The sequence below is a fragment of the Mya arenaria genome, chromosome 3 (genome assembly GCF_026914265.1).
Source record: "Mya arenaria isolate MELC-2E11 chromosome 3, ASM2691426v1".
Taxonomy (NCBI): domain Eukaryota; kingdom Metazoa; phylum Mollusca; class Bivalvia; order Myida; family Myidae; genus Mya; species Mya arenaria.
In genome coordinates this window covers 8,897,233-8,907,811 of record NC_069124.1, presented here as the reverse complement: position 1 = coordinate 8,907,811, position 10,579 = coordinate 8,897,233, and the positions used below count along the sequence as shown (strand labels likewise).

The following is a 10,579-nucleotide window of genomic DNA, read 5'->3' as shown; positions in this document are numbered from 1 at the left end:
AAATTCAATACATCAACATGTATAACAAACATAGATTTTGAATGATAAACCTTTAACTACTTACTAAATAACTCATTTATGGAAAATATTTATTACCGATAACAAGATTGCAACCTCGTAATTATTAGCTGAAAAAGCATAACTATTAAATGACTGGTGGGTCCTGGGAGATTTACAGTGATCAAACTATCTTCTAATAAGGTAGAAACACCGTGTTTTCTCCATCTTTTTAAAAATTTAAATTAGATATTTATCATGCATGGTAAATCTTATTCTTTAAGGCTTCCGATGCATGGTACATCTTATTTGGGATTAAGAGTGCATCTTTAAGGCATCCGATGCATGGTACATCTTATTTGGGAGTAAGAGTGCATCTTTAAGGCATCCGATGCATGGTACATCTTATTTGGGAGAAATAGTGCATCTTTAAAGCATCCGATGCATGGTAAATCTTATTCATTAAGGCATCCGATGCATGGTACATCTTATTTGGGAGTAAGAGTGCATCTTTAAGGCATCCGATGCAAGGTACATCTTATTTGGGAGTAAGAGTGCATCTTAAAAGCATCCGATGCATGGTAAATCTTATTCATTAAGGCATCCGATGCATGGTACATCTTATTTGGGAGTAAGAGTGCATCTTTAAGGCATCCGATGCATGGTACATCTTATTTGGGATTAAGAGTGCATCTTATAGGCATCCGATGCATGGTACATCTTATTTGGGAGTAAGAGTGCATCTTTAAGGCATCCGATGCATGGTACATCTTATTTTGGAGTAAGGGTGCATCTTTAAGGCATCCGATGCATGGTACATCTTATTTGGGAGTAAGAGTGCATCTTTAAGGCATCCGCTGCATGGTACATCTTATTTGGGAGTAAGAGTGCATCTTTAAGGCATCCGATGCATGGTACATCTTATTTGGGAGAAAGAGTGCATCTTAAGGCATCCGATGCATGGTACATCTTTTTGGGGAGAAAAAGTGCATCTTTAAGGTATCCTATTCATGGTACATCTTATTTAGGAGTAAAAGTGCATCTTTAAGGTATCCGATGCATGGTACATCTTATTTGGGATTAAGAGTGCATCTTTAAGGCATCCGAGGCACAAATAAGATGGTTTATTATCGTGCAATTGGCCGTTATGTCGTCAAATATCCGTTTCTTGTGTCCACGCAGTCGCATAACCATTTATTTTGTGCAAGGACATACTAACAATCTTTAAGTTTTTATAGCGGTTTTTATCATGGTATAAACACTACCCACTTACTAAGCCAGACACTGTTTATATTTATCGCCTCACCTGAAATAAATGTATTGAAAAAGTTAGGAAATAGTGCCTTCTCATTGGACACAATATTATGTTGTCCCCTAAACACGGTTTCTGTTGGCAAACACTCTGCTGATTTATCTGGTAAACACATGCTCACAAACCTTGAACTAGCTTAGTATTTCAGATGGAATTTTATATACTCAACCAGCCTCTGTGAAGTAATGGTTAAGAATTATAACTATACGTGTGTATTTACCACACCAAGGTACGCAAGAAATATTATCAATCATTAGTACCAAACGAATAATCATATGGCAGAAATAACTAGGGGTTAAATAGGAATTACTTTCAACGTCTCTCGTAACGTCGCACCACGTGACGAAAATAGCATAACAATATGAGCAATACAATACGTATATGTGTATACATAACAGTATCCCACTTCTTTATCAAGCGTATTATTTGTTATATCACGTTTTGTTCTCCTGATATTTGTGTAACTGGTAGCGCTTTGTACTCGTTACTGTTTGTGTATATATAGTTGGTGTTTCATTTACATTCATTGGAATAATACGAATTCAATCATTTCCTTCCCAATCCTACACTTATATACTAGTAGGGATATTGCGAACTGTCTTATTATATTTAAATACATGCTCTTTAAACCAAACATCATGTTCCTTTCGCTCAATTAAGAAACAGAAAGTGTTATTTTATATACAGCCCTATTGTTATAATGATTAGTTATGAAGAGTTGTAACCGCGGCATGTCAGAGATTTTTTTTTTAGTTTTATCTCCCTTTGATGGTTGCAACAATTATTATAGAGTAATTAGTAGCAGCGTTATGTATATAGAACAGTTTAGTTTATGACTGTAGGTTTTGCCTTTCATTTCACGCTGTTAAAAAATGTAATGGATATTTAAGAGAACCATGCAAGTAAATGTCGTTCTTCTATTAAATCTCCCCTGTTAAACGTATTGGAAGCAATAAAGAACATTTCTATTATTATCGTTCCAGTGACCATAATGTTACATATTGACGCCTGGTGCCCATGTATAATTTGATATCATGTGACATTTCATCTCATACGCATTATTGATATGTACAATATATGATCGAAAACCAATAACATTTAATGAAATTGTTTTATTTTGTTCTTTATTTCAACTGAAATCGAACGTGAAATGCCTTATTTGGCAATCTTTCAGAGCCGAAGGATTAATATATGCGATTTTGGTCGGTATATCAGTTTACATATTCCATCTATAATCACAAAACTCTTTTAAATGATACCCCACTGATAGGGGATCATCAGGCATCAAACACTCAATCACAGGCGCGTAGCTATGGCCGATTTGGAATTACGCATCACCCCCCCCCCCCTTCAATTTTTATTTCAAATACGTTTTTTTTGTATGGCAACAACGTCATTTAATTTCGCTACAGCGTATTTGCGTACATTCAGCTACGCGCCTGGAATAACTGTATATAGGTAGAATACCTTTGTTTGTTGTTTCGTTACACATGATTAACTTTATGATTTGCAGGATTGAAAATGAGGAAGAGAAGAAAGCCCGCAGTTCCGACTGGAAGTCTGCATGCAAGGTCGACAGGAAGGTCGTCAATAATATCCTGGTAGAGGGGTTGGAATGTTGGAGCGTGCAAGCGGTCATTAAAAGGACTTGTAGTAGTAACGCGTGAGTACAATATCATACGGAAATTATACGTACATTTTACCTCGTAAATTTATGGTTGTTTTTCCATGATATATTTACTTTTATCATAATAAAACGAAGATCCATTGCATTCGGTGTAAGCGCATTTTGTGGAAACAAACACGTTAGCCAATTTGTAAACAGGAGCATACAAACATATACAATGTGATACAGAATTATTAATGTAAACTGCAAAAGACAACGTTTGCATTGTTTTTGGTAAAAAACGACTATTTAGACTCCATTTCAAAAAGAAAAGATTTGCAGCCAATGGTCAATAAGCAATATGTATGTTATTTACTATTTTATTGATTGATATGGCAATGGCAATATTGCATGTTACACTACTCATATTGAAGTATCTCAACCAATCGGAGACTGCTGCTCTGAAGCCTGTTATGGGGCCATTGGCAATATTGCTCGGCACAGTGCTGTCAATTATCAGTCCCTTCCAAGCCTCGACTGCTGCTATGAAGCCTGTAGTGGGGCCATTGGCAATATTGCACGTTACACTGCTGTCAATTATCAGTCCCTTCCAAGCCTCGACTGCTTTTCTGAAGCCTGTAGTGGGGCCATTGGCAATATTGCACGTTTCACTGCTGTTATTGAATTATCTCAACCAATCGGAGACTGCTGTTCTGAAGCCTGTGGTGGGGCCATTGGCAATATTGCACGTTTCACTGCTGTTATTGAATTATCTCAACCAATCGGAGACTGCTGTTCTGAAGCCTGTAGTGGGGCCATTGGCAATATTGCACGTTTCACTGCTGTTATTGAATTATCTCAACCAATCGGAGACTGCTGCTATGAAGCCTGTGGTGGGGCCATTGGCAATATTGCACGTTACACTGCTGTCAATTATCAGTCCCTTCCAAGCCTCGACTGCTTTTCTGAAGCCTGTAGTGGGGCCATTGCCAATATTGCACATTATACTGCTGTCATTGAATAATCTCAACCTATCTGAGACTGCTGTTCTGAAGACTTTTAGTGGGGTCATTGACAGTAGTACATGTTACACTTCTGTCAAAGAGCAATCTAAACCAATCTGAGACTGCTGCCCTGGAGCCTGAAGTGGGGCTACGTCGGAAAGCAATATTTTGCTTCAAATGAAGACTTTAATCAAAGATAACATCACTATTTCTACACCATTTTAAATGAAATATAGCGCAGTCTATGCAGCTTACGGAGCCCCGCCTCGGTCCATTACCGGAGTTTGATTTAGGATTAAGTTTCTTTTAACACTTCGACAAACATTTTTAAACAGAAGTAACTTAAAAAAACAACAACAACACATTTCCACTGAAATCCTTGGTGCTACAGTATATGGCCCAATCATCATACACTATCAGATATTGGAGGTATATTCTAGTGATCACTTCATAGAGTACAAATAACGAGTACATGCTCAGAGTCAATGCCACACACGCATTTCTTCGGCTTAAAAAATGAAATTCGTGAATCCATAGACTTAAATAACTTCATTAATTGCAACCAGTCTTGTCATTGTCAAACTTCCAATTGAAAATTAGTTTAAAATACAGTTGTATGTGGTATATTTACAAAATGTTAATTAAACTATATAACAATTGCTAGTTGTGGTATTTGTTGCTTAAATGGCGACGAGGGTGTGTCCATAACACACAAGTAACTCTTGCTTAAGCTTGGTTGATGATAAGAAGTTAGTTTTAAGTAACCTTTACCAAGATGCGATTGGAATATAAGAAACTTCTTAAACGAAGTAAGTATATGTCAAATATCATTTAAACAAAGGTATATAAGCAGTTGGATCTCATATCCATATAATCCATATAATATTATGCTAAGTATGCTATGTTCCTTCGTAAACACTAGATGATATGTCTAATAACATCACTACAAACATTACATATTGAAAATGTCAGATAATTTCAAAGTCCATGCTTTCCATTAAGAAGCAAATGAAACACGACAAGCGCCAAAAGGTTTCATTGATATGTTGATTTTGTTTAACAATTTTGTTTTTGTATTGGCACCATAAACAAAAAGTTTAAATTCAGCAACCTTTAAATTCTCCATGACTTTCATAAGTTCAAACCATATTAAAACACAACCAACTTTGACGTCATATTCAATTATTTATCGCTCACGTCAATTTCAATATAAGACCTATAAGTGCTTGTCGTTGTTCGTATTTATTGCTTAACAGAGTCCTGGTGATTGATAGCGTAGAATTCTTGAGCCTTCTTGCGTTTCGCTTTCCTGATTTCGAGCAAAGACTGGGCGAGGACACACATGAGGACGGTGAAGGCCACACACAGCACCACGATAATAACGATCCCAACGGTCTCCATCTTGCTCTTCTCTGAAAGGAAAGATACAATGACGGGTTGTTTATTCTGTTTTGGGATGCGACAAAAATGATTTAAAGTTTTTTAATTCTTGAAATGTTTTAGCACATCTTAGTTATTTCCACTACAAATTATATATGTATCGAAGTATCAATCAATTATGGCTATAATTGGGATATGGGCACCACATGAACACCATATATTGCGTTAAAACACTTTTGACTTCATGAGCATTTCATGACTACAACTTAATATTCACCTTTTGTCTATCCGCATTAAACCAATTACACATGATAATGTATTCAGGTTTGTCTACTTCAATATCTGAACAATTCAGGCTCTACCTTCGCACATGCCTTCCTTTTCCTCGTAGTCCGGTCTACATTGACACGTGGAGGTATCGTCACGTGCCACGCAGTACGCGTTTACGGCGCGACACGACATTCCAATACTTTCATCACACAGGCGGCCAATTGGTGCTGGGAACGAAAATAAAGAAAATAGTTCATAGAGTCAGACGTTTTGGCAGTAGGAATATATCCAAAAGCTTGCTTTGGTTCCGTGTTTAGTATATTTGAGATGGTTTACGGTTAGGTCCCTGTTCGGAAATCTGATCTCATGTATGATAAGCACTGTTTATCGTATAATTATGCTTAATGCTCTTTAACAATGGGGTTATAGCTGAATTTAAAAAAGTGTACAGTTATTAGACGTATCTCAAGTGTCTGACAGCTACAGAACATTGCCTTTCGTTTAGAAAGCTACCAATAGCTATAATATACAGTAAAATTGCGATCGCTCGAGGACGCCTGGGACCGAGCCAAAACCTCGAGGGAAACGATGTTTCGAACGACCCGAATTTCAATTTTACAGTCTGTTATGAAATATCTTTCCGTGTATTTTAAGTTTGAAGTCGTCAAACCGACTGTTTACTAAGACACCGATTATGTGTTGCGTTGTGGAATTCGCTCATATGTTCAAAGGCTGTCGTTTACTAAATGTAAAAGAAATATCAATCAATGAATAAATAAAAATGTTTTTTTTTTTTTACAAAATTGCCATATTGCAAAGCAAAGTGACAAGAAGGAATTATTTTCAGAGATTCCGATGTTGGATCGAAATGGTAGTGTTGATTTATATGTGTATTACTCATTTACATTTCTCACAACTAAGTTCTCGTCATTAACTTGCCATAATCATCTTCTCAAATGCTCTTATCAACTACTATCTGTCATGCGTAAACAGTGATAAACGGGTTTTCACACCTTATCAAATTGCCTTTTAACTGTAATTGCAGTTTTTACAATTTGCGAAAGTTTTAACACCTACCAATTGTCTGTTTATTTGGAAACACGCATTCGGGAAAAAGTGTGAAATTATGACCTCGAGGGAGCCATAAGGTTCTGTGCATGGTTTGTGTACTTGGAGCCGACTATTTTGCTCGACTCCTCGACATATTTAGGTTTCGATGCAGCGTACGTATTTTTTATATGAAAATAGAAGGAACAATGTTCGGGACCAAGCTCCGACCTCGAGGGACTGTCGGTTCTCGAACGACCGCTTGTTCGAACGACCGCAGTTTTACTGTAATACAAAGTTAAACATCACGTTTAACACAGCCAGACATAAAAACGAAACAGTTCATGGTTAACACAGACATTCCCCGGCAAAATATACATAAATATATAATATATTCAAACATTTAAGTCAAATACCCTTGCACCCGTCCCCCCCTGCGATATAGTCAGCCTGACATCGACACGAAGTCTGCCCGTCCGGCCCCGCGATGCATGACGTAAACAACGTTTCACAGGTATCGCTCGACGTGCATTGTTCATCCAGCTTGGCGCCTGAAACAAGAGAGAAAACATGCGATGTATGAAATAGGACCATGCTGATAGAATCAGAGTTAAATTATATTCTAAATACACAAGCAGTCTAGGCGGACCGAATACTTTAGTTAGATTGATTCGCATGTACATACATGACCACGTTGTAGGAAGATGTGGCAGTGAGCGACAAAAAACCGCTGTCACGAAAACTTTGCCTATAAAGCTACATTTATGTTACCTATTATCGAACGTACACCTTAATTGAGCGAGTTTACAAAAAAGCGTTTTTTGGAGTTTGAATGGAATTCATTAAAATACATAATTTAGTAGACATATGCAATGTGAAATATCAGTACATACGCGATTACGTTTTTTTTTAAACATACAAATTACTAGTTATTAATTGCAGTGTTGTGGGATATATACAGGTGGCTACCAAGACTTCACATTCACACTCTCATACAGGCCGTTTAAGCGCATCTTAGAAACAAACTACAGAGCCATAACATATGACATTATTTAGAAAACATCGAAAAATGTATATAATTAAGCTAAATAAATTATTTATCTGCACATACCGGAGACAAGGACGTATAAACTGCAAATCCAAATAATTCGCAAAAACATGTTTAATATAAATGTTTATTGCAAACTTCTTCAAAGAGTTTAAATGAAAACCCCATTAAGATGCAATGCGAGCATCGATACACAGAGCATTCATCATTTGAATTTCATTACGGTAGTTGATTTCAATAGGACTTTTTAAAACATAATTGTAAACATTCAGTAACCTCTGTCACGTATACACGTATACTTAGATTCATAAATACTTAAAGTGACACTCTAATTTAAATTCAATACATAAACATGTATAACAAACATAGATTTTGAATGATAAACCTTTAACTTCTTACTAAATAACTAATTTATGGAAAATATTTATTACTGATAACAAGATTGCAACCTCGTAATTATTAGCTGAAAAAGCATAACTATTAAATGACTGGTGGGTTCTGGGAGATTTACAGAGATCAAAGTATCTTCTAATAAGGTAGAAACACCGTGTTTTCTCCATCCTTTTAGAATTAAACACGTTATCTTTCATGAAAACCATTGTTTTCGATATTTATCCATCCTTTCGATGAATTAAAACAATTGAATTATTTGTGGTACATCTAATTTGGAAGTAAGAGTGCATCTTTTTATGTATCCGATGCATGGTACATCTTATTTGGGAGTAAGAGTGCATTTTTAAGGTATCCTATGCATGGTGCATCTTATTTGGAAGTAAGAGTGCATCTTTTTATGTATCCGATGCATGGTACATCTTATTTGGGAGTAAGAGTGCATCTTTTTATGTATCCGATGCATGGTACATCTTATTTGGGAGTAAGAGTGCATCTTTAAAGCATCCGATGCATGGCAAATCTTATTCTTTAAGGCATCCGATGCATGATTAATCTTATTTGGGAGTAAGGGTGCATCTTTAAGGCATCCGATGCATGGTACATCTTATTTGGGAGTAAGAGTGCATCTTTAAAGCATCCGATGCATGGCAAATTTTATTCTTTAAGGCATCCGATGCATGATTAATTTTATTTGGGAGTAAGGGTGCATCTTTAAGGCATCCGATGCATGGTACATCTTATTTGGGAGTAAGAGTGCATCTTTAAGGCATCCGATGCATGGTACATCTTATTTGGGAGTAAGAGTGCATCTTTAAAGCATCCGATGCATGGTAGTAAATCTTATTCTTTTAGGCATCCGATGCTTGGTACATCTTATTAGGGAGTCAGAGTGCATCTTTAAGGCATCCGATGCATGGTACATCTTATTTGGGAGTAAGGGTGCATCTTTAAGGCATCCGATGCATGGTACATCGTATTTGGGAGTAAGAGTGCATCTTTAAGGTACCCTATGCATGGTACATCTTATTTAGGAGTAAGGGTGCATCTTTAAGGTATCCGAGGCACAGATAAGATTGTTTATTTTTATCGTGCAATTGGCCGTTATGTCGTCAAATATCAGTTTCTTGTGTCCACGCAGTCGCTTAACCATTTATTTTGTGTGAGTACATACTGACAATCTTTAAGTTTTAAAGCGGTATTTATTATGGTATGAAAACTACCCACTTACTAAGCCAGACACAGTTTATATTTTCCGCTTCACCTAAAATAAATGTATTGAAAAAGTTAGGAAATAGTGCCTTCTCATTGGACACAATATTATGTTGACCACTAAACACGGTTTCTGTTGGCAGACACTATGCTGATTTATCTTGTTAACGCATGCTCACAAACCTTAAACTAGCTTAGTATTTCAGATGGAATTTTATATACTCAACCAGCCTCTGTGAAGTAATAATGGTTAAGAATTATAACTATACGTGTGTATTTACCACACCAAGGTACGCAAGAAATATTATCAATCATTAGTACCAAACATATAATCATATGACAGAAATAACTAGGGGTTAAATAGGAATTACTTTCAACGCATCTCGAAACATCGCACCACGTGACGAAAATAGCATCACAATATTATTTTGCTCTGACTATCGTAAGAGAAAGATTACTGAAATTTTCGAATGGTGGAGGAGATCCGGTCGGCCAAGCGCGCCCGGCTGAATCCTCTTGCACCACCGTATGCTCCCAGGGTTGGACTCCCGCAACCAGACCCCACGTGCTGTTCCAGTCCAGTACGAGGATCAAGCTGCCGAAACAATGAACCCCCGGGACCAGGCATCCACGCATTCTCCCCACCACGTTACAGCAACTTCCGGCCAGCGTCAGCCGCCGAAAACCAGTGCTTCGCCAACGGCCGTTCAAACGCATGCGATAGCTGAGCCAGACCATGGGCAAGGTATAATTACCCCTCCCCAGTTATGTCTTGATTTCGATGTGCCCGCTATGCTACCTAGCATACACGCGCAGTTAGGGTACTCTGTTTCTCCGTCAATACGAGATTATAAGTATGTTCCATGGCCAAAGAGTGTAAGATAGGTTCATTCCGACCCGAGCGTAGGGTGTTTTGCGGTTTACCGAGTTTCCGCAAAACACCCTGCGCGAGGGTCGGGATGAACCCGTCTTACACGAGCGGCTATGGTAGATGCTTTTTCTCCCACCTCAGTTAAACAAAATTAAGTAAAAATGTATTTTTTTGCCGGAACACTTTTGTGCTTAGTGAAAATAATTGCGTACGGATATGCAATAATTCGTGGTCGTCATGGATATTCGCGCAGTGATTCAGAGTATGTAAATGGTCTGATTGGTCTTTAAATAGTTCTAAGAAGAGTGAAGCATTATTTCTTGAAAGGTGTGTGAAAACTGTTTTCTGGTGACATTTGAAGCGAGAAATAATTAACTCGCGTTCTAATTATTGCCACCAGACAAGGTTTCCATGATGCGCTACAGACGACAGTCTTCAACAA

General features: G+C 37.4%; 1 protein-coding gene across 1 annotated transcript; it reads right to left on the bottom strand.

Annotated features, from left to right (window-relative positions):
* Positions 1-4,798: 4,798 nt before the first annotated feature.
* LOC128229274 (uncharacterized) lies at positions 4,799-7,777 on the bottom strand. The gene is made up of 4 exons (XM_052941100.1): positions 7,728-7,777; positions 7,033-7,167; positions 5,662-5,796; positions 4,799-5,331 (listed from the first exon to the last, which is right to left on the bottom strand). The coding sequence occupies exons 1-4, from the start codon at positions 7,774-7,776 to the stop codon at positions 5,162-5,164; spliced, it is 489 nt and encodes a 162-aa protein (XP_052797060.1). The 5' UTR covers position 7,777; the 3' UTR covers positions 4,799-5,161.
* Positions 7,778-10,579: the final 2,802 nt, after the last annotated feature.